At 42.3% G+C, this 23,060-nt stretch overlaps 1 protein-coding gene across 1 annotated transcript; it reads right to left on the bottom strand.

The window, feature by feature from the left end:
• Window positions 1-563: 563 nt before the first annotated feature.
• On the bottom strand, window positions 564-22,936 carry LOC135541156 (myosin-binding protein H-like). Its single transcript, XM_064967271.1, has 12 exons — window positions 22,629-22,936; window positions 19,116-19,253; window positions 17,963-18,130; window positions 15,971-16,059; window positions 15,542-15,737; window positions 11,753-11,892; window positions 11,327-11,486; window positions 8,358-8,494; window positions 3,290-3,482; window positions 2,675-2,734; window positions 1,874-1,914; window positions 564-1,754 (listed from the first exon to the last, which is right to left on the bottom strand). The coding sequence occupies exons 1-10, from the start codon at window positions 22,903-22,905 to the stop codon at window positions 2,700-2,702; spliced, it is 1,533 nt and encodes a 510-aa protein (XP_064823343.1). The 5' UTR covers window positions 22,906-22,936; the 3' UTR covers window positions 564-1,754; window positions 1,874-1,914; window positions 2,675-2,699.
• Between the last annotated feature and the right edge of the window lie 124 nt (window positions 22,937-23,060).

Raw genomic sequence — 23,060 nt, 5'->3', positions numbered from 1 at the left:
CAGGAATGGCTGAAGAAATGCAACATTTACCTCAAGCTAACTCTGCAAGAAGCACTGCAGGCTGATTAGAAAATGAATTGTCAATCGATCAATAATATGATAAATGTTTATCTGTAATTTACAATCTTTAGAAACTATGAGAATAGAAAGGTTCAGAACTTTTGTGAAACATCACAGTTGCAAGATATATGGGAAATAGAAATCGAAACTGGATGGTGTTCAGATATAAATGGGAGTGGTTGGTGTGGAGCTGAAGGGTGGGAAAAAAATACTAAAAACAAGATAACTCATGTAAAATATACTGTCTGTAATGTGTATATGGTATGTATAAACTGGAAGTGGAAGCCTAAGTGTTATTGTTGTTCATCCGTTTTCTCCAATTAGGGGAGAGATGGTAGGGTTAGGGAAAAATAAGGAAAACACATTAAAATACATATATTTAACAAGAAATATATGGGGGATTGGAAAGGACGCAGATAATTACACTAATAGAAGCCACAATCTGCAATATTAAAGTTGATCTACTCCTTACATTTATTATTTTTAATGGTTTTACACGTCATTTCAACCCAGATAGTCCAACTTTTAACCTTAAAAACATGGTGACTTCACGTTAGTTGACAATTCAACCAAACGTAAATCAAAACTAGATGTTGCACTGACTTCTGTGCACCGTGGGTTCACTATAATAGAAATAGCCCATACCTTTGTCATTTCCAAGTAAGGACACTAGAGGGAGCTGTTGTTGAGTGGTTCTCTTGTACCAACCATGCCTTCAGACACTGGTCACCTCTCTCTCCAACTCTCTTAAAGACATAATGTCATCCAGCAACCATATCCAAATGCTTCATATTGTCATCACTGGCAACAATCTACATATCTCTGGCAACACAGCCTCTTATCACTATGCCAATAACTCCATGACTGTGTGAGGATGAGACAGTTACATAGCCCGCTGGAGGGCCAGTCATACTGTTGCGACACTTGTACCTTTTTGTGTGTGAGCCAAAGTGCCCAAGTGTGGACACACTCTTCTGCCTCTTAATTTAGCAGGGGTGTTGTTGCCCTGTTTTCTTTTTTTCAGTTCTGTATTCTTCTTGGCTGGATTCATAGGAGAGTAATCGAGTGCCAGGACAGTATGTAGACTGATACCTGATCAGCTTGGATTCAACCCATAAAATGCCACTGTAATATCAGATCATATCATGTGATAAACAAGTTAAAGAGTGACTACTGTGTACTGCACATACACATACTGTATATTATACAAATACATTACAAAATCCTTGTAAGGAAATAATCTGCTGGCCTTGCCATAACTTTTCCTCTTCCACAATAAGTACAGAATGTTTTCGATCGACCCATTGTAATTTTTACTTCAGGTTAGAGAATGTTTATTCGATTGTAGGTTTATTCAACAAAAGAAAAGCATTAAATCAAAATATTGTAACACATTCCGAGGTTTTACATCTTTAATCTCCAATCAGTAACAATCGATTTGCTCTATATAATGGAGACCTATTCAGAATTACAATGTGACAGACAGTTGTTGACATCTGAGTTGGTTGTGGACATGGATATGAACTCTATACCAGAGAGTACTAAGGAAGAAAAATAAATAAAGGCAACAAAATCAAAATTTTCATAAATATAGGAAAGGGTAGGATACAGCGGTTGTAGACATGAACCATTTCATTGTTTGTTCTCTCCAGTCAGTCATATGTACATGTTTTTTTCCAGCATCCAGAACCATCCTATAGAAAAACAAGTGGCATATATAACTTTAAAACTCACCGAAAGTTATTTAATGTCTCGACATATTTCACATCAAAAGAGAGAAAGTACAGTTTAGAGCTTATAAAGACCACCTCACCTTTTTGTAAAGGCCTCATTCCGCTTGCTTCTAATTTGGGACTGTAACAGATGTAAAGAACAGGTGTCAATTCACATGCCATATTTAACCAACTGTGGTGGTTAGAACTGCAGTAGCAGGTCTACAAAATGTATATTCCAAGAGTTTAACATAAAAAATAAAAAATGCAGCCAGTCTAAAATATATATATTTTTTTTTTGCAAGTGAAAAGAGCTGATTGAATCTCCACGGGGGATACTCAACACCTTGGTGGGTGAAAAGCTGCTAGAAATGCTGTGGATCCTGGTAGTAAATTGCAGTGTCTTGCTGGTCCCTAATGGGCCCGCTATGCCAAGTCAAGGAAATGATGTCGTCCCCCAACTGAGTGCAACTCCACTGTATATGGAGCCATTACAGGACTAATTCATGAGCAGCAGATAGGACTAGCACTCAGACCCTTGCAATTGCAGAGGCCACCTTCCACCTCCCACTTTAGGGCTCACCATGTAAGGTCAGCCTTGGAGAATATGTACGTCACACCAGGACTCAAATAGACTTTGGTACATATTAAAATAAATGTTGGTGCAACATTTTAGGTGATAATATGGGTACATATAAACTCTCTCTCCAATAAGACCAAAGTCAAAGCAGATGAAATGCCAAGATGGATATTTATTTATTTTAATAAAGATATTAAAGAAGTATATTTTGTTACAAAGTGGCCTTTTATTTGTTGATTCAGTCAACTTCTGAATTCGGGCCTTGTAAATTTAAGCCCATTTGCCACATGAAACCTTATTCATGCCAATAAGAGTGACTGACCTGTATGCATGTGCATTTACTGTTCCTACTCGTCTTTGTCAGTGTCTGCATGCAAAGGCTCTGTTGAGGTAAATAGAATTAATTTAGTCATCAAGAACAAATGGCAATATTCCCACACAGCCTGATTTCAAATACAGCAAATATCGAGTGTCTAAATTTGCATGGATAATGAATAATATATAACACCACTAAAAGTAGAAATACATTTGATTACAAAAGCATGGTCTATATTATAGATGATCTCGCTTCATACTTTGCGAGACTTCTTCCTCGGGTAAAACCATGTATGAGAAAGCACTTTCCCACTAGGTACAGACATCAATTCAACTTTTATCCCACGTTGATTTAATGTCATTTTATTGAAATGGCGTGGAGACAATGTTGATTCAAGCCGAGTGTGCCCAGGGTGTTCGAAATTAATTTACTTTTACATTTGATAATTTAGTCATTTAGCAGCAGCTCTTATCCAGAGAGACTTACAGTTAGTTACTTAAGTTGAGACAACCACATACCACAGTCATAGTAAGTACAATTTTCTCAACAAAGAAGTTATCCTACTAGAAGAGACAATACGAGCAGGAAAATACACAAAAAAAAGACACCACAACAACTTACTTTTGACCTCCAGCTTGCAGCCGGTGTCGACCTTCCCCAGTGTATTCTCGGCTCTGCAGACATACTCACCACCGTCGTATGGGCCAGGCTTACGGATCTCCAGGGTGCAGATGCCCCCTGTGCTGATCATCCTGTACTTGGGGTTGTCCATGTTGTTGAGAATCATCTTGTTCTTCATCCACAAGATCTTAGGCTGCAATGACATATGTGATTTATACGTTTCATATCAATTGTTTATTTCAACTCTCGTGTACTTGGAGCATGTATTACTATGCACGATACTTAAATCCTACAATGATCAGCGCAACACAAAGGGGACATACACTACATGGCTCGTCAAACATCACATTCCAAAATCATGGCCATTAATATGGAGTTTGTACCCCCTTCGCTGCTACAACAGCAGTTTGTACCTCCTGTGCTGCTCCACTCTTCTGGGAAGGCTTTTCACTAGTTGTTGGAACATTGCTGCAGAGACTTGCTTCCATTCAGCCACAAGATTACCATTCAGCATTACTAAGGTCAGGCACTGATGTTGGGCCATTAGGCCTGGCTTGCAGTCGGCATTCCAATTCATCCCAAAGGTGTTCGATGAGGTTGAGGTGGGGGCTCTGCACGCCAGTCAAGTTCTTCCACACCGATCTCGACAAACAATTTCTGTATGGACCTTGCTTGGGCATGGGGGCATTGTCATGCTGAAACAGGAAAGGGCCTTCCCCAAATTGTTGCCACTACTTTGGAAGCACATATTCATCTAGAATCTCATTGTATACTGTAGCGTAAAAATGTTCATTCACTGGAACTAAGAGGCCTAGCCCGATCCATGAAAAACAGCCCCAGACCATTATTCCTTCTCCACCAAACTTTATAGTTGTCACTATGCATTGTGGCAGGTAGCGTTGTCCTGGTATCCGCCAAACCCAGATTCTTCCGTCGGACTGCTAGATGGTGAAGCGTGATTCATCACTCCAGAGAATGCGTTTCCACTACTCCAGAGTCCAATGGCAGCGAGCTTTACCCCACTCCAGCCGAACCTTGGCATTGCGCAAGGTGATCTAACGCGTCGATCACACCGACAGCGTCATTTTCGTTTTGATACACCAGAATTACATTCATTTCCAATGAAACTCTACGTTTGCCTTGTAGCATTGCATTGCAGAGGCTGTTGCAGTGCGTTCGGTGCGGTGCATAAATTGGATTTATCGAATGTATGCATCAAATGTTGAACTTTTTGATGCATACATAGCCAGATGATGCTGCATACTATTTTGCGCAACAACGCTGTCGGTGTGTTCGAAGCGTTAGGCATGTGTGCGGTTGAATGGCCATGGAAACCAATTTTATGAAGCTCCCAACGAACAGTTCTTGTGCTGACGTAGCTTCCAGAGGCAGTTTGGAACTCGGTAGTGAGGGTAGTGAGTGTAGCAACCGAGGAAAGATGATTTTTACATGCTACGGGCTTCAGCACTCAGTGGTCCCTTTCTGTGTGACCTACCACTAAGCTGCTGAGCCGTTGTGGCTCCTAGAAGTTTCCACTTCACAAAACAGCACTTACAGTTGACCGGGGCAAAAAAATTGACAAACTGACTTGTTGGAAAGGTGGCATAACAGTGCCAAGTTGAAAGTCACGGAGCTCTTCACTACAGGCCATTCTACTGCCAATGTTTGTCTATGGAGATTGTATGGCTGTGTGCTCAATTTTATACAGCTGTCAGCAACCGGTGTGGCTGAAATAGCTAAATCCACTCATTTGAAGGGGTGTCCACATACTTTTCTAGTGTACCTCTATGATCAATCAATTAAATGCCCCTATAAAGGAAGGAACATCATGTAGGCTTGGCTATGTTGGTTTCTAGGGGAAAATTAAGCCCTTTTTTTGACGGTAACATACAGTTGAAGTTGAAAGTTTACATACACCTTAGCCAAATACATTTCAACTCTGTTTTTCACGATTCCTGACATTAAATCCTAGTAAATATTCCCTGTCTTAGGTCAGTTTGGCTTGCCACTTTATTTTAAGAATGTGAAATGTCAGAATAATAGTAGGGAGAATGATTTATTTCAGCTTTTATTTCTGTCATCACAATCCCATTTGGTTAGAAGTTTACATACACTCAATTAGTATTTGGTAGCATTGCCTTTAAATTGTTTAACTTGGGTCAACCTTTTCAGAGAGCCTTCCACAAGCTTCCCACAATAAGTTGGGTGAATTTTGCCCCAGAGCTGGTGTAACCGAGTCAGGTTTGTTGGCCTCCTTGCTTACACATGTTTTTTCAGTTCTGCCCACAAATTTTCTATTGGATTGAGGTCAGGGCTTTGTGATGGCCACTCCAATACATTGACTTTGTTGTCCATAAGCCATTTTGCCACAATTTTGAAAGTATGCTTGGGGTCATTGTCCATTTGGAAGACTCATTTGCGACCAAGCTTTAACTTCCTGACTGATGTCTTGAGATGTTGCTTCAATATATCCAGATCATTTTCCTCCTCGTGATGCCATCTATTTTGTGAAGTGCACCAGCAAAGCACCCCCACAACAATGCTATCACCCCCGTGCTTCACGGTTGGGATGGTGTTCTTCGGCTTGCAAGACTCCCCCATTTTCCTCCAAACATAACGATGGTCATTATGGCCTAAGAGTTCTATTTTTGTTTCATCAGACCAGAGGACATTTCTCCAAAAAGTACGATCTTTGTCCCCATATGCGGTTACAAACCGTAGTCTGGCTTTTTAATGGCGGTTTTGGAGCTGAGCGGCCTTTCAGGTTATGTCGATATAGGATTCGTTTTACTGTGGATAAAAATACTTTTGTACCTGTTTCCTCCAGCATCTTCACAAGGTCCTTTCTGTTGTTCTTTGCACTTTTCGCACCAAAGTACGGTCATCTCTAGGAGACAGAATGCATCTCCTTCCTGAGTGGTATGACGGCTGCGAGGTCCCATGGTGTTTATACTTGCGTACTTTTGTTTGTACAGATGAAAGTGGTACCTTCAGGCATTTGGAAAATGCTCCCAAGGATGAATCAGACATGGAGGTCTACCATTTTTTTCTGAGGTCTTGGCTGATTTCTTTTGATTTTCCCATGTCGTGCAAAGAGTCACTGAGTTTGAAGGTAGGCCTTGAAATACATCCACAGGTACACCGCCAATTGACGAATGATGTCAATTAGTCTATCAGAAGCTTCTAAAGCCATGACATCATATTCTGGAATTTTCCAAGCTGTTTAAAGTACATTTAGTGTATGTACTGGAATTGGAATTGGACTTAGAATTGGAATTGTGATACGGTGAATTATAAGGGAAATAATCTGTCTATAAACGATTGTTGGAAAAATGACCTAACCGACTTGCCAAAACTATAGTTTGTTAACAAGAAATTTGTGGAGTTGTTGAAAAACGAGTTTTAATGACTCCAACCTAAGTGTATGTAAACTTCCGTCTTCAACTCTGTATTCAAAATTCAAGATGGGGGAAAATTGCTAAACAAATCCTTTTATCATAATCGAAAAGATTATTTCCTTGCAATTTTCTATTTTGCTATCAATACTTTCGAGTTCATGTTTTGCTTTAAAGTGCCAATCTTTAATTGAAACATTAACAAGCGTGTTCTGTACACTGTTCCGCGAATGTCCAGCAGAAACGTTACCTTTTCCCGCATTTCGTTTTTTTAAATATGGTCACCCTAATTCCACTGGTGGAAATATTGCTACTGCAACATGTTAACACCATCTTTTCACATGTGAGAATAACATCATTTCAACCCCACATGTGAATCTGCAATTCCACAAGTGAAAGTGAGATTTTCATGTGAAACGAAAATGTGATTTTCACATGTTAATGTTTTCACATGTGAAAATGCAATTCTACATTTCAAAGTGAGATTTTTTTTTCAAATGTGAAATTTGCAGTTTTACATGTTAACTTTCACATGTGAAACTGAAATTCACGTGAGGTGAAAACATGTTGTTCTCCTCAAATGTGAAAAGGTGATGTTAACATGTGAAGTCTAAATGTAATATTTAGATTTAAGCTCAACATATGAAACTGCAAATTTGACTTGTTCTTTTGTAAAGGTCAGTGTAAATGCCCCCCATGATCCCCTCAGGGTAGGAATGAAACACATCTGACCCCTCCACCCCCTCCTCTCTGCCACACACCCACTACGGCCCAGTCGGCTAGGAGTCCAAGGTTCCGCTCAGAGTGAGACTATCATAACCTAACCCTATACGGAGCTGCATGTTCAACTCCTGAGTGACACAGCGGTCTAAGGCACTGCATCCCAGTGCTAGAGGCGTCACTACAGACCCTGGTTCAATTCCAGGCTGTATCACAACCGGGTGTGATTGGGAGGGCGGCAAGGGTAGCCTAGTGGTTAGAGCGTTGGACTAGTAACCGAAAGGTTGCAAGTTCAAACCCCTTAACTGACTTGCCTGGTTAAATAAAGGTAAAAAAAAAATGCTGCTCTGCTGTGACTGGCAACCCAGTGGATCTGGTGGGAGGTGAGGGGACAGCCTGAGCTGGAGGCTCAGACATCAATCAATCAATAAATTGTATTTTATTAAGGCGTTCTTACTTCAGCAGTTGTCACAAAGTGCTTATACAGATACCCAGCCTAAAATATGCAGGAGGCTAACATAGAGACTAAAAAACCCTCCTTCCATAGACTATGTGTGTCTGTGTCTGTGTGTGCACATCATATAACTGATGCAAACAGTAGAATCAGATTTAAAACAGTTAAAAATACACCTTATGGAACAGTGGAGTCACACACACGTTTACACATTCACATAAGACATGCACTCTACACACACGTACACATGGATTTTGTAGTGTATTTATGTGGTAGTAGAGTAGTGGCCTGAGTTCACACACTTAATGTGCTGTGGAAAGTGTTAATGTAATATTTTAAATAATATATCACTGCCTTAATGTTGCTGGACCCCAGGAAGAGAAGCTGCTGCCTTGGCTAATGGGTATCCTTAACAAATGCAGTTCTGCTAGCCTAGCCGACAGGTGTCCATTTCATTAACAACCTACAGTTATAACCTCATTAAGAACCGAAGTTTTACCTTGGGGCATCCCCTCACAGAGCACAGCAGCTTGGTGCTGTAGCCAACAGTGGTGGACCTGTCGTTCAAAACAGTGGTGAACTTGGGAGCCTCAGTGAAGTCATGCTCCACGAATGGGGTAGGTTTGTAGTCAATAACTGAAAAATAATGAGACAAGCATGGATTAGGTTCTAAATGGGGGCAACTACAAGAAGACTTTATTGTTCCACTCCTTCTAACATTCTCTAACGTTGTGGGGGACCCGTTTAAAAAAACATGTCAAATAGCTGTTTTCACATGTTGAGCTTAAATTTCACATGAAACCGTATTTTCACATTATTACTTTTAGAGTTCACAAGTTAACACCACCTTTCAGATGTGAGAAGAAAAACATTTTCACATCACATGCAATGTGAATTGCAGTTGCATATGTGAAATTTGCTGTTTCACGTTGTAAATATGTAATGTGAAAATCGGATATGCAGTTTTCACTTTGAAAAGCTCACATTCAAATGTAGAATTTCAAGTTCACATCAAAAAAATCTATCACGTGAAAATTTAATTAGAAGTTTCACATGTAAAAAACAATTACGTCAAAATCCAACTTTCACATGTGGAGTGAAATAATGTTTATTCTCCTCACATGTGAAAAAAGTGGGGTAATATGTTGCGGTAGAAATGTTTCCACATATGGAATTGCTCATTATTTAATGGCATTCTGTGAATAATAATTCAAGTGTGTTAAACGGTATAATTTCTTATTCTTGAGCCATCAATTCGGAGTGTTACAGCTGCAAACACACGCCTCTCTCCTTCATACATTGATCACTGATCGTTGGAAGAAGCTCAGTGAAAAGAAACTAGCGCTCCGTGTCTCCTTATTTATCCTTTTTAACATGTCAAAATTAGCACTGCCAACGTTAATCAGTTAACCAAAGTCATTAACTGAAATCATTTTTGTGCTCAATTTTCTTATTGCAATGTCTGAAAGCGTTTAAAATACACTGAAAACATCCAAAATACATGAGTCTCTATAGCTAAAGTCAGCAATACGATGTCAAAACAAGTTGACTTTGAGGTTAAACTAAGTTTGTTAAACAATTTACCTGATTTTGTTAACCGTTACTTTGGATAAAATCAGAACAGCAATGTTCATGTACTGCTATTTGTATAAACAAAAATCTAAAATTACAACTCAACTTGAGCAAACTATGAATCACAACAAATCCTGTGATAAACTCGGTTACAGTTTTTTGTTATTGTTGATACCTATGGTTGACAAAATGTGAAAAGCGGACATGAGTCGGTCATGGTTGCTAATGGTCACGTGATGAGGTAGCCCCGCCTACGACTTCTAAATAGCGTTGGCCCTCATGGTCAAATGGTAGACATTGGCATCTCCCGTTGGACACCTGGGTTCTAATCCTGCCAGTTATAAAAGCATACATGTGAAACTTATATAATCACATGTGAAACAGGGAAATGTGTCTGAGTCATGTGAAAATCCATTTTAAACTTCACATGTCTGAAAACAATGTGTCTGCTTTGCCCACATGATTTATTATTTTTTTTACATATGATTTGTTCACGTGACTAATTCACGTGAAACGTCATACGTGTCCGAAAACCCTGTATCTGACTCATGAAAATGGAATGTAAATATATATATATATATATATATATATATATATATATATATATATATATACACAGTACCAGTCAAGTTTGGACACACCTACTCATTCCAGAGTTGTTACTATTTGCTACATTGTAGAATAATAGTGAAGATATAAATACTATGAAATAATACATATGGAGTCATGTAGTAACCAAAACAGTGTTAAAGAAATCAAGCCACCCTATGCCTTGATGACAGCTCTGAACACTCTTGGCATTCTCTCAACTAACTTCATGAGGTACTGTAGTCACCTGCAACGCATTTCAATTAACAGGTGTGACTTGTGTGGAATTTCTTTCCTTCTTAATGCATTTGAGCCAATCAGTTGTGTTGTGACAAGGTATACAGAAGATAGACCTATTTGGTAAAATACCATCTAATGGCTAGAACAGCTCAAATAAGCAAAGAGAAATGACAGTCCATCATTACTTTAAGACATGGTCAGTCAATCTGGAAAATTTCAAGAACTTTAAAAATTTCTTCACGGGCTGTCGCAAAAAAACATCAAGTGCTATGATGAAACTGGCACTCATGAGGATCGCCACAGGAAAGGAAGACTACAAGAAACACGAGCAATGGACATTAGACCAGTGGAAATATGTCCTTTTGTCTGATGAGTCCAAATGAGATATTTTTGGTTCCAACCGCCGTGTCTTTGTGAGATGAATAGAGGAGGTGTGGGGGTGCTTTGCTGGTGTCACTGTCAGTGATTCATTTAGAATTCAAGGCACACTTAACGAGCATGGCTACCACAGCATTCTGCAGCAATACGCCTTACCGTGCACTTAGTGGGACTATCATTTGTTTCAACAGGACTATGACCCAAAACACACCACCAGGCTGTGTAAGGGTTAATTGACCAAGGAGAGTGATAGAGTGCTGCATCAGATGACCTGCCCTCCACAATCACCCAACCTTAATGCAATTGAGATGGTTTGGGATGAGTTGGACCACAGAGGAGAAGCAGCCAACAAGTGCTGAGCATATGTGGGAACTCCTTCAACTGTCACCAAGGCAAAGGGTGGCTACTTTGAAGAAGCTAAAATATATTTTGATTTGTTTAACACTGTTTTTGGTTAGTATACGACCCCATATGTGTTACTTCATAGTTTTATGTCTTCACTATTATTCTACAATGCAGAAAATAGTAAAAAATAAAGAAAAACCCTTGAATTAGTTTGACTGGTATATAACTGGTATATAAATATATATATACCGTATAAATAAATAAATGTTATTTTCACGTGTGATTTTCTCATGTTTCTTTTTGTAAGGGACTTTTTTTTAAATGGTGGTGTGGAGAGTGTCTCACCCTCCTTCACAATGGTGGCTTCTCCCTTGGTCACGGCACATTCCTCACTGAGTCCGCACTTGTTCTCTGCAAAGATCCTGAAGGTGTAGGTGTTGCCCATAATGAGGTCTGAGATAGTGGCGTTTAGTCTGGTGTAGTGCTCCAAAATGTTGAACCAGTCCTGGGCAAGAGACCATATGAGTATTAATAACATTTCAATGGCTTGTTATTACACATATTGTATTTTTTTTTGGAAGACAATTTTTTGGTGTAAAGTACACTGAGATGCACTTTTAAATAACATTTTGGGGGATTGTATTTGATTACAGGGAATATATTTGGTGCTGAATCAATGGGAATAGTGTAGATGAGAGGGCTACAGAAGTTGTGAATGACTCAGTATGTCATTCACTATGACACTGTATGGTAAGCAAGAGGGTTTCTCACCCCGGTCTTCTTGTCAGCTTTCTGGACAGTGTAGCCTGTGATCTCTGTGTTACCATTATCTTTGGGTACGGTCCACTCCAAAGCAACGTTGAATCCCCAGACATCCACAATCTTAATGCTGGCTGGTGGCCCGGGCAACTCTGTGGTAGAGCAAGCACCGAGATACATTGTTCAATATGGATTGCATCATTAGTATCAGTAGACTCACAAAAAACTTAATCACTCTCCAGATCAGTTAAGACCTTACCAGAAACAACTCCTGGCCCTAGTGATGACCAAAATATACCTACAGTTGAAGTCAGAAGTCTACATACACCTTAGCCAAATACATTTCAACTCAGTTTTTCACAATTCCTGACATTTAATCCTAGTAAAAATTCCCTGTCTTAGGTCAGTTAGGATCACCACTTTTTCATCTGGATCTTCACAATTAGCTAACTAGCTAACCGCAACCCCGGATGACTACTCCTGGCTAGCGTTTCCACCCACTTAGCTGGAAGCTAGCCCGGCCAGAACTCCTGTGCTACCACTGAAGCATACTCCTGGGCTACAATATCCCGACCCATGACCGGTCTATTGATGTCACCGCATGAAGAGGCATAAACAGACTCAACCCCTATCGCGACGTCCCCCAAAGGCTAACTTTCTAGCCCTTGCTATCTGCTTGCTTGCTAATTCGGCCTGCTAACTGCTAGCTTGTTTAGCCCCGGCCTACTAACTGTTAGCTTGTTAGCACTGGCCTGCTAACTGTCTGAATCGCCGCGTCCCCAGCCAGCCCATCCACTCACTGGACCCATATTTACTTTCAATCACTTTTCGATTTTTAATTCGATTATATAGAATTTTAGAACACATTCAAGAACCTCCAGAAGCCAACCAGCTAACTAGCTACAAGCTATTTAGTCATTGTTAGCCACTGCTCGCGGCTTTTACCTTCTGCACAGCCAGTAATGTCATACTTTCCAGGTCCATACCCAAACAGTTCAAACTACTCATTTTAAAAATTACTCTCTCCAGAAATAAGTCTCTCACTGTTGCCGCATGCTACCGACCCCCCTCAGCTCCCAGCTGTGCCCTGGACACCATTTGTGAATTGATTGCCCCCCATCTAGCTTCAGAGTTTGTTATGTTAGGTGACCTAAACGGGGATATGCTTAACACCCCGACAGTCCTACAATCTAAGCTAGATGCCCTCAATCTCACACAAATCATCAAGGAACCCACCAGGTACAACCCTACATCTGTAAACAAGGGCACCCTCATAGACGTCATCCTGACCAACTGGCCCTCCAAATACACCTCCGCTGTCTTCAACCAGGATCTCAGCGATCACTGCCTCATTGCCTGTATCCGCTACGGACCCGCAGTCAAACGACCACCCCTCATCACTGTAAAACGCACCCTAAAACACTTCTGTGAGCAGGCCTTTCTAATCGACCTGGCCCGGTTATCCTGGAAGGACATGGACCTCATCCCGTCAGCTAAGGATGCCTGGTCATTCTTTAAAAGTAACTTCCTCACCATTTTAGATAAGCATGCTCCGTTCAAAAAATGCAGAACTAAGAACAGATATAGCCCTTGGTTCACTCCAGACCTGACTGCCCTCGACCAGCACAAAAACATCCTGTGGCGGACTGCAATAGCATTGAATATTCCCCGCGATATGCAACTGTTCAGGGAAGTCAGGAAACAATACATGCAGTCAGTCAGGAAAGCAAAGGCCAGCTCCTTCAGGCAGAAATTTGCATCCTGTAGCTCTAACTCCAAAAAGTTTATTTGACACTGTGAAGTCCATGGGGAACAAGAGCACCTCCTCCCAGCTGCCCACTGCACTGAGGCTAGGTAACACGGTCACCACCGATAAATCCATGATTATCGAAAACTTCAACAAGCATTTCTCAACGGCTGGCCATGCCTTCCTCCAGGCTACTCCAACCTCGGCCAACAGCTCCGCCCCCCCGCAGCTACTCGCCCAAGCCTCTCCAGGTTCTCCTTTACCCAAATCCAAATAGCAGATGTTCTGAAAGAGCTGCAAAACCTGGACCCGTACAAATCAGCTGGACTTGACAATCTGGACCCTCTATTTCTGAAACTATCTGCCGCCATTGTCGCAACCCCTATTACCAGCCTGTTCAACCTCTCTTTCATATCGTCTGAGATCCCCAAGGATTGGAAAGCTGCCGCAGTCATCCCCCTCTTCAAAGGGGGTGACACCCTGGACCCAAACTGTTACAGACCTATATCCATCCTGCCCTGCCTATCTAAGGTCTTCGAAAGCCAAGTCAACAAACAGGTCACTGACCATCTCGAATCCCACCGTACCTTCTCCACTGTGCAATCTGGTTTCCGAGCCTGTCACGGGTGCACCTCAGCCACGCTCAATGTACTAAATGACATCATAACCGCCATCGATAAAAGACAGTACTGTGCAGCCGTCTTCATCGACCTTGCCAAGGCTTTCGACTCTGTCAATCACCATATTCTTATCGGCAGACTCAGTAGCCTCGGTTTTTCTGATGACTGCCTTGCCTGGTTCACCAACTACTTTTCAGACAGAGTTCAGTGTGTCAAATCGGAGGGCATGCTGTCCGGTCCTCTGGCAGTCTCTGTGGGGGTGCCACAGGGTTCAATTCTCGGGCCGACTCTTTTCTCTGTATATATCAATGATGTTGCTCTTGCTCGGGGCGATTCCCTGATCCACCTCTACGCAGACGACACCATTCTGTATACTTCCGGCCCGTCCTTGGACACTGTGCTATCTAACCTCCAAACGAGCTTCAATGCCATACAGCACTCCTTCCGTGGCCTCCAAATGCTCTTAAACGCTAGTAAACCAAATGCATGCTTTTCAACCACTCGCTGCCTGCACCCGCATGCCCGACCAGCATCAACACCCTGGATGGTTCCGACCTAGAATATGTGGACATCTATAAGTACCTAGGTGTCTGGCTAGACTGTAAACTCTCCTTCCAGACTCATATCAAACATCTCCAATCTAAAATCAAATCTAGAGTCGGCTTTCTATTCCGCAACAAAGCCTCCTTCACTCACGCCACCAAACTTACCCTAGTAAAATGGACTATCCTACCGATCCTCGACTTCGGCGATGTCATCTACAAAATAGCTTCCAACACTTTACTCAGCAAACTGGATGCAGTTTATCACAGTGCCATCCGTTTTGTCACTAAAGCACCTTATACCACCCACCACTGCGACATGTATGCTCTAGTCGGCTGGCCCTCGCTACATATTCGTTGCCAGACCCACTGGTTCCAGGTCATCTACAAGTCCATGCTAGGTAAAGCTCCGCCTTATCTCAGTTCACTGGTCACAATGGCAACACCCACCCGTATCAAGCGCTCCAGCAGGTGTATCCTCCAATGGACTCAAATGATGTCAATTGGCCAGTCAGAACTTTCTAAAGCCATGACATCATCATCTTTTAGAATTTTCCAATCTGTTCATGGGTCACAGTCAACTTAGTGTATGTAAACTTCTGACCCACTGGAATTGTGATACAGTGAACTATAAGTGAAATAATCTGTCTGTAAACAATTGTTGGAAAAACTACTTGTGTCATGCACAAAGTAGATGTCCTAACCGACTTGCCAAAACTATAGTTTGTTAACAAGAAATTTGTGGAGAGGTTGAAAAACAAGTTTTAATGACTCCAACCGAAGTGTATGTAAACTTCTGACTTCAACTGTCTTTTTTGACAGGCTAATGCTGTGTCATCATCTGTTTTGGAAATGAAAAGAAGGTTGGATAGTCTAATAGAATTTGACTGACCAATAATCTGGATGATGATAGCAGCTTTGTCCTCAAAGTCGTCCACCTTCACACACATTTCGTATGAACCAGAGTCCCCCCTCTCTGCTTGACGGATGAACAGGATGCTGTCTCTGTCAGATGTACGGATGTTGGCCCTCTTGGAGTCGAGGGGCTGTCCATCCTTTAACCAGCTAACCACTGGCTTAGGTTTGCCCTAGGAAAGTAAAGAACACAAGGCTCAATCAATTGCCTTAGCTTCCATCTGTATGGACACATGCTACAACATCAAGTCATTTCACATCATTAGTGCCAGGAGTCTTTTCTGACCATGTGAAAAATCTCTAGCCCATAGTTGTAGCCTATAGCTAGGGCCCAATGGTTTTGGTCCTGCCCAGGTCATGTGGTTTAGACACTCCCAGGCCTTCCCATCTCATAATGCAAACTCACAGAGTAGGGGATGACAAGGTTGATCTTCTCGCCGACTTTCTTGACATACCTCTGCCTCAGGAAACGAGGCAGGCGGACTTTGGGGCGAGCTACAGACAAAAAAAAATAGTTTACGAATAATAATATTCAACCTGTTCAAATAAGTAAAATGACTCTGAAACTGTTACCCACACAATGGATAGGACACTTCAAAGATACTTCAGAGCGAGCAATTGTATGTGTATCTGAAAGAATAAAAATCAACTTCCTCAAAACCTACTCTGTACCTTCAGCTTCGAGACAGATTCTCCTGTACTCCAGTCATCCAGACCAGATCTAGTTTGGTGGGAACCAAACACCTGCTGAGTCTAGCGGAGTGTCACTCAACAGAGCTCTAAATTGGTCCCATCTGAACTCATGCCATGTCGCAACACATGATGTAGATCTACAGTTACCCCAGCCCACACTGTTAAACAGGCTGCAGTAAGAATCACACTCAACTGTACTGTAGATTCTCCAAGACCATAGGGTTCCCCACAAACACACCATTCACAGCCAACGGCTTACTGTGTTAAAACATGGATAGAATGGTTGACATTTGTAAATAACTCATATTCATATAATTGCACACCTGCACCCATACAAACCTATGCACTAGTGCTCTAGGCAGAAATATGTGCTGCTATCAGAAAATGTATGTAAAGCAAAACAATCAACCAACTGGGGAATGAACCTGGTAGAATTAGGTGTGTTTCTCTGTGGAGTGTCCTGATTTGACGCTCCTTATGCGGCGAGCAGGTCAAAAGAGAACTGCCTTGTCCCCGTCAGAGTCTGTGGCATGTTTCAAAATAAACACAGGGTCCCTGGTCGTCTCAAAGGACTTAGATGGCATACGAGATGTTAGATCCCTCCCCTGGCCCCACCCCCTCTGTGTAGAGTGGACACTTTGGAATGTCCCCCATCCCCACCCCCTCGACAGATTGCACTTGTTTCCATCGCTCTTACATGGGTTGGCTTGACACCTCTCCAGCACGCATTCGGACCGGGGAGTCAACTTGATGCCAAACCTTCCGAATTGAATCCGTGTTAATAGCAGACACATCCCAACTATTTTTCCAAGGATTTGTGGGAAAGTTAGCGGTCGTTCCATTGTGTGGTAAACCAGATGCTTTTATTGGTGGACCAATGGCTAAGTTTGACAGTGGGATTGTGGTACATTGACTGTGACACTCCGATTGGGGGTCGGCCAGTCCCTGTATAAGTCCTTGGGGTTCAGGTTTCATTCCCCTCCACTAAAATTCTCCATTACACATTTGCTGATCCTTGCTTACATAAATAATGTTTTAATCAACTCTCAGAAAAAAACAAAAACGTAGGTCTACCAATTACTTTGGTTTTGATATAACTATTTTACCGTATATTCAGAACATCGGACTCTGGATAAAACACAAAATCCAGGGCCACTGTATACAGTACATTCACTTGCTTCCAGGATGATTGCTGTAAATTAAGAGGCTTGACTCACCATTAACGGTTGTCATTGAGGAAAACAAAAAGTAGACAAAGTAAGAAGACACAGGTGAAAACATGCACCCAAAAGGTGTCGGAGGTAGTATATTTATCCTTTTACAAATGGGGAGCTTAGACCGAGGATCTCTACCCCACTCTTGGTGGCAACAATCTGGGAAGGCCACAGTTACTAACGGGCCAGGGATGCGACAACAGCCGTTGGATATCTGAGATTGAAATCAAGCGGAGCCGTTTCTCCCTAGCTGTTTCAACGTCAGCTCTTTTAAAAGCCATTTCAATGATAAAGACTGACACCGCCCACCGCAAACAGTTTGGACTTGCTGTTATTGCCGTACCAATAATACAATACTGTCTACTTGAAGTCCATGGAAGAAAACCCACACATCTGTCTGCTGGTTGGAAGAAATGGACCATGGCATGCTTCTGAAGTACAGTAGTTAAGGGCTGTTTGTGAGTGAGGACTATTGTCCAGGCTTTGCTTACCCCCAACCTCCTTGACCAGAACAGGGTCAGCGATGGTAGCAGGGGGGCTGCGGCCACCAGGGTTTACAGCAACCACCCGGATCAGCAGACGGTCGCCGGTAGTCTGGTTCTTGATGACATAACGGCAGGACACGGTCAGATCCTCGTTGGCTACTTTCCAGTCTTCAGCTGTGACAGGAAAGTGAACAAACTTAGTACAATATAGAACTGTGGCAGGAGAGTTAGAACAAGGAGGACAAAATAGAACTGTGGCAGGAGAGTGATCAGAGTGAGGACAATAAGTATCAGCTAATAGCTCAGTTCATGAGTTGTGTCATTTTATTTGACAGGACCTTCAAGGTACAACTTAGGTTCAGACAATGAGCAGACAGCAAGGTGAAAGAGGCAGGGACAATTAAGAAACACTGAGACAGATACTGAGAATCTTCCTTCTTCACTGAGTGAAAATGTAAACTACAGGACACATATTTCAATAAATAATATTTCTAGTGGTGACTGAGAATCAGGGGAAGTACTTGGATGGAAAGGATTGTCATGACTTATCTTCCTATCTGGGCCCAAAAACATATTTTTAAATTGAAGAATTAAGGAGATTCATGAATAAGAATATCATACGTTCAAATTTTCCAGGTGCATTATTACATTTGCAAGGTGAAATGTGCAGGTGCATTACTATGATTTCTTTTTGACTTGAGTCTGTTACTGACATTAGCAGAAGGTTGTGATCTAAAAGCAGGCACCAGCTAGTCCATGGCACCGCCAGTAATGCCTCTCTCCTTATAGGGAGAGGTTAGGTACAGTATAAATCATCTAGTGACATGCAGGGGACAGGTGCAACTGATAGGTCTGACCAGCTCAAATAATATTATTTCAAATGGCAACAGCTTAAAGTGGAATGCAGCCACATCGTTATGGTGTTAGGTAAAACAAATCGATAAACATGTTTCTAAGGTTGTGGTTAATTCTCTATTTTAACTTACAAGCATATCAGTGATGTACAACATCCAATGGGACAACATAACATTCAAAGAACTTAGTAGTCAAATAGTAGCCTGGTATCAGATGGGTCATGCCCATGACCATAGGAGTTGGCGAGACTGCACAAACAGATCTGTGACGAGGTTAGTTAAGGTAGTGGGCTTGAATAACTTACTTCCCTCCTTGGTGATTTCCACAGTGTACCCATCCAGGCCAGAGTTGGCTGGAATGGTCTTTGGAGGCCTCCAGGTGATGGTCACTGAAGTGTCGCTCTTGTCGTCCACTGTCACTTCCAAGGGCTCACTGGTGGGCTCTACAGTTGGGAAACGCAAACATAATTCAGACAACGCATTGTACAACTGGGAAGTGAGATTAAACATTAGCCCTATTGAATTATACATTATCAATCAAAAACAAAGTAATGTGGCTCTATTTAGTTTGGAAATGCTAACACAATTCAGACAATGTACAACTCGAGTTGCAAGAGGAAATAGTTAGCATAATTGGGTTATCATGTCAACGGAAACATGGCATGAAGGGCTTCACATTGTTTAGAAATGCAAAAATAACGGAGACATTGTACAACTTGAAACTTGTAGGACACGGTACTGGGTTATCAATTATTATTTTGAAATGTAATAGGAGAATTTGTGAAGAGCTCCGTAATGGTTTGACCAATCTTTCCTCTGACTGTCGAGTTGGTTTACCTTTTGGGGGGGGGTGTCCCTCTACGGAGGCTGCGTCGGCAGCAGCGGCTGATGTTAAATATGCATTTACATAAAAGGTCAGAGGCAGTAGGTATGAGAGCAGTGTTCTAGAATCCATTCCAATGCCATCTCTTACTGAACTCCTCTTTGTTTATGCAGTAGAGAGATGAAAACATTCTTCACCTATTCAATCTGCTAAGGTGCACTAGGCTTTAACTAGGGCCTGGAGGGTTCCCCTGGTCAGGTCACATGGACAGGAAAAACCTTTGAATGCATTATATGTATACCTAACTAACTATACGTTCTCATGATCCCATATTGGAGTGGATTGGAATTGGACATATTCAGATGTGAAAGTATAATTGATCCATTTCACATGAACAGGGTTTACTCCTTCAGCAGCAGGGGCATCTCCCTCTGTGGTTGAGGCACCTGTAGCTGCAGCAGCATCAGCTAGTGTTTAATGTTAGAGATTCATCTAATGAATTAGTTCAAATAACATAAGAGCCTGGTCCCAGATATGTTAACTCTTATGATAATGACCAAAGGAGTTGGCAAGACAGACAGCACAAACATATCAGGGACCATGAAAATAAGGCCATACCTTCCAGGATGGGCAAAATGCCCAATTATCATTGAGATCGTCTCTTTTTTCCATTTAACTAGGCAAGTCAGTTATGAACAAATTCTTATTTACAATGACGGCCTACCCCGGCCAAACCCTAACCCGGATGATGCTGGGCATATTGTGCGCCGCTCTATGGGACTCACAATCACGGCCAGTTGTGATACTGCCTGGAATCAAACCAGGGACTGTCGTGACACCTCTAACATTGAGATGCAGTGCCTTAGACCGCTGCCCCACTCGTGAGTTAGTGCTGTTAGCCAAAAGTGATTTGCCATCATTCTAAACAGGAAAATTCGTATTAAGTGGCATATGATGAAGTCCCTTGGCTCCTTATGGATTGGTAGTGAGCCTATTACCATCAGAGTGGGACACAACCTCAGCATCAGCAGCGTGGCTGCCTTCCTCTGCAGCAGTGGAGGTGGATGCTATTAATTAAACATTAGCAAGGCGTTTAGAGCAAAAGCTGACTTTAAACATTTCAAAAGATGTTACAAAATGAAAAGATGTTGCAGAATGTTATGTGGATAGGAAGTACCCGTACACGAGTAGAGATCAAGAACTTACAGTAAAAGAGGTTAAGTAGCCTAGTCAAAACAAACATCTGTTATTCTTGGCTTTACCCTTGGATGGTGCCTCAAGCGTAGGCCCAGCAAAGAGCTTATTGCAGACAGATAGAGTCCTTCATTTCATCAGCTGTCCGCAGGTGAAGAAGCCAGACTTGGAGATCTTGGCCTGGCGTGGTTACAAGTGGTCTGCAGTTGTGAGGCTGGTTGGGTGTACTGCCATATTCTCTAAAACGATGTTGGAGGTGGCTTATGATAGAGAAAAACATTCAATTCTCTGGCAACAGTTCTGGTGGACATTCCGGCAGTCAGCATGCCAATTGCACGCTCCCTCAAATCTTAAGACATCCGTGGCATTGTGTTGTGTGACAAAACTGCACATTTTTATTGTCCCCCAGCACAAGGTGTGCCTATGTATTAATCATGCTGTTTAATCAGCTTCTTGATATTCCACACCTGTCAGGTGTATGGATTATCTTGGCAAAGGAGAAATGCTCACTAACAGGGAGGTAAACACGTGTACACAATAAGCTTTTTGTGCGTATGGAAAATTTCGGTGATCTTTTATTGCAGCTCATAAAACATGGGACCAACACTTTATGTTGCGTTTTATATTATTTTTGTTCAGTATAGTTTTAAACATATATGATGTAGTGAATGCACTCTAAATCAAGTATGCCTTGTCAGCATTGTGATGCATGAATTACCCTCTGGCTCAGCAGGCGGCTCAACAGGCACCTCAGGTGGGGAAGGAGCCTCTTCAGCAATAGCAGCTAACGTTAAAGGTTTGGTAATATGGTATGTTAGTTTGCTAGCTGTTGACTGTAGTTGTGTTATTCCTGGATGGATTATTATGTTTGAAGACACACAATGTAAGCTACTTCCTGAACCATTAGAGAGTAGCCTACGGCCGAGCACAATGCTTTATCCAGGGGATCAGGGTGCGTGCAAAGATACACAAAGGATAGAACTATGGTGTCCGCTGAATCACCATTAATCAATAGCTCATATACAGTATACAGTGATATATCGAGCAGTTGCAATACTTGACTAGGTAGTCAGGCTATCAAGAGCCTTACGCCAGTGGATCCTAAACTGTGGGGACTTTCAAGAGTAAGTTTAAAGACGGACTGAGTTCCACCACCACAAAATTGTTCCCTGATGCAAGAGGGGGGGGGCCTCGAGTTTGGGAACCCCTGCCTTACACAACCACTTGCACGACACATTGTAGGCTTGTCGTCATAGAGCCCACAATGATTCTTCTGCAAAGTCTTCTGTAATGAGTCTTCAGGCCTATCTCAAAAGTAGGGGCTTCAGTGCTTTATCGATTTCTCTTATAAATCAATCATGGACGAATGTTGCTTATTTTTGTTTTACCAAATAATGTGGAAGAACAGACTCTCTCGGAATACACGTCACGTGAAGGAATATTTTTGCAGGGATTTTGGCGGTGCGCAATGGGAGTTAGTTACATTTTGGACCAAAAATGGTAAGGCTATTTATAGAAGGCTCTTGGAGAGACCCAGTGGCAAAGGGACCGGCATAAGATCCATGACCTCCATTGAAGTATTGGGTAAATTATAAAGACCCATTAACAAATCATGTCAATGTTTAGTTTTAGCACTCCTGGGAACTTATGAAAATGTTAAGTATGCCCCTTGCGCACCAAACAAACGTCACCATGGCTCATCCATTCAGAGAGGAGATCAATGACATAAATGACAAAGTAGCCCACGTGTTTCTGCTAAAAGCCCAACCGAGGCTCATTTCATGGAGCATTATTGCATTACCATTTGGAGGAGGGGGTGTGGGTGCTTTGGGCTGCTCAGGAGCGGGTTCTACGGGAGCCTTTTCTTCGGTTGGAGCAGCCTCGGCAGGGGCAGCCTCGGCAGGGGCGGCTGCTTCGGCAGGGGCAGCCTCTGCCGGTGGAGCTTCGACCTCGACAGGGGGAGCAACTTCAGCAGGAGCCGCCTCCGCGGGTGCAGGGGCAGGGGCAGGTGCTTCCTCCTTCTTAGGAGCAGGCGCTTTCGGGGATGCCTTCTTGATAGGGGCAGGCTTCGCAGGCATGGTGGCAGTTTCTGCTACTCCCAAAGTCAGTAAGTCCTCAAAGAGTCATCACTTTAGAGGGAGTGGCAGGCTATATAGACAGTGGTCCCAGACTCCACCCCCTAAGGAATTGTCTGTAACAGATACTTGACTGAATCTTGGACCTTATTATAGAC

The sequence above is a fragment of the Oncorhynchus masou genome, chromosome 6, assembly GCF_036934945.1.
Source record: "Oncorhynchus masou masou isolate Uvic2021 chromosome 6, UVic_Omas_1.1, whole genome shotgun sequence".
In the NCBI taxonomy this organism is placed as follows: Eukaryota; Metazoa; Chordata; class Actinopteri; order Salmoniformes; family Salmonidae; genus Oncorhynchus; species Oncorhynchus masou.
The sequence above is the reverse complement of the archived record's forward strand: the minus strand, read 5'-3'. Positions and strand labels throughout refer to the sequence as shown.

Coding starts and splice junctions, on each gene's coding strand:
- LOC135541156 (XM_064967271.1), bottom strand. CDS start 22,905: ATGCCTGCGAAGCCTGCCCCTATCAAGAAGGCATCCCCGAAAGCGCCT. Junction 11,487..11,752: donor AAGCTGACAAGAAGACCGGG/GTGAGAAACCCT, acceptor TCTCTTGCCCAG/GACTGGTTCAACATTTTGGA. Junction 2,735..3,289: donor CTGCAAGCTGGAGGTCAAAA/GTAAGTTGTTGT, acceptor TTACCTCAACAG/AGCCTTTGCATGCAGACACT.